The sequence below is a fragment of the Cystoisospora suis genome (genome assembly GCF_002600585.1).
Source record: "Cystoisospora suis strain Wien I chromosome Unknown contig_9911, whole genome shotgun sequence".
Lineage (NCBI taxonomy): Eukaryota > Apicomplexa > Conoidasida > Eucoccidiorida > Sarcocystidae > Cystoisospora > Cystoisospora suis.
The window spans coordinates 1-1359 of record NW_027162685.1 but is presented as its reverse complement, the minus strand read 5'-3'; the positions used below and the strand labels follow the sequence as shown (position 1 = coordinate 1359).

General features: G+C 47.8%; 1 protein-coding gene across 1 annotated transcript; it reads left to right on the top strand.

Annotated features, from left to right (window-relative positions):
• On the top strand, positions 1-1205 carry CSUI_011150 (proteinase inhibitor i4 serpin; the record flags this gene model as incomplete). The annotated part of the gene is made up of 1 exon (XM_068071251.1): positions 1-1205. A coding segment is annotated over one exon (1205 nt), but the record flags the coding sequence as incomplete, so codon positions are not given.
• Positions 1206-1359: the final 154 nt, after the last annotated feature.

The window sequence follows — 1359 nt, the reverse complement described above, 5'->3', positions numbered from 1 at the left end:
CCGATGTGGGTGAAGGAAGGCGTTTAATTGATTTGTCATCTCATCTGTACGGCTCCTTGGTGCATGCTCAGCAGGAGACGGACGGCTTCTTATCAAACGCTGTCTTCTCTCCCTATACGGCCGTGAGAATATTGCTTGCATTGCAACAGGGTGCTTCAGGCAGAACCCTAGATGAGCTGAACCTTCTACTGGGCCCCGAGGGACGAAATACCGAAACATACACTGGTTTACCGGAATGTTTACGCGGCACAGAACGATTTCATGATTATTCTCCGGGGCAGAGTGAAAGCAGTGTATGCTTTCTTCGGTTAGCAGAAAGCATATACGTAGCAACACATGAAGGGGACCGGAGATTAACAGCCTATCGAAACAGCATCTCTCTGAATTTCGGAATTGATGTCCGGCTCTTCAATTTTAGATCACCAGTAGAAGCAGCCAGAGAAATGAATGCTTATGTACAGCGCAGGACTGGCACTCTCGTCCGGCAAGTGACGTCTAGTGAAGACCTTGCTCGAGGGGAATCTCCTGGTATAGCCATAACGAATGTGGCAGTACTACAGGGTGTCGCCTGGAGAGTTCCGTTTCCCAAGCTTTTACAAGGTGTTTTCTATGGAGAGGGAGAGCACGGAGAGGCGCATGCCCAGCCAGGTGTTGACTTCATGGAAGTAACGGTTGACAAAAGTGAAGTCGGATTCGAATTTCTCGATGAAGGGTCTATAGCAGTTTTACGGATTCCCTTCATGGATCCGAGACTAGCTATGTTCGTCATTATGCCTACCGAGAATTCATTTTCAAACTTTGCAGAGGAAGTGCTTGATGTGGGAGGAACACTTATCGATGATCTGATTGGTCAGGCAGTGGTACGAAGGTGGCAAGAGACAAGGAGGAGGAGGAGACATGAACATGGAAAGCTTCATATCAGGCTTCCCCGGTTTAGGGTCTTACCAGGTGAACAGGGTGGACTCGATCTTCTCTCTTCTGTGGATTTTCTTCACCTAGATCATCTAACTTCGAACGCTGACTTCTCTCGTCTGTCTGATGAAGGTCAGAGACTCAAAGTAGACATGTGGAGACATGCAAGCCTGATAGATGTAGATCAAAGAGGTATTATGATCACTGATGACGACGGTGACGATTCAGGTTCACTTCGCCTCCGGCGACGCAGTGACGGCCGTTCAGTTGGTCCAGGTGATGGAGATTCTTCAGTAGGTTCAAACCGGCATGATACATTCTTGAACTTTAGTAGATCTTTCTACTATCAGGTTCGGTATCAGCCCTCCTACAGTAATCGGGATAACCGTGGGCCAAGGGGTAGTAGTGACCTTGTTCTTTTAAGTGGTCATATTGTTAATGCGTACA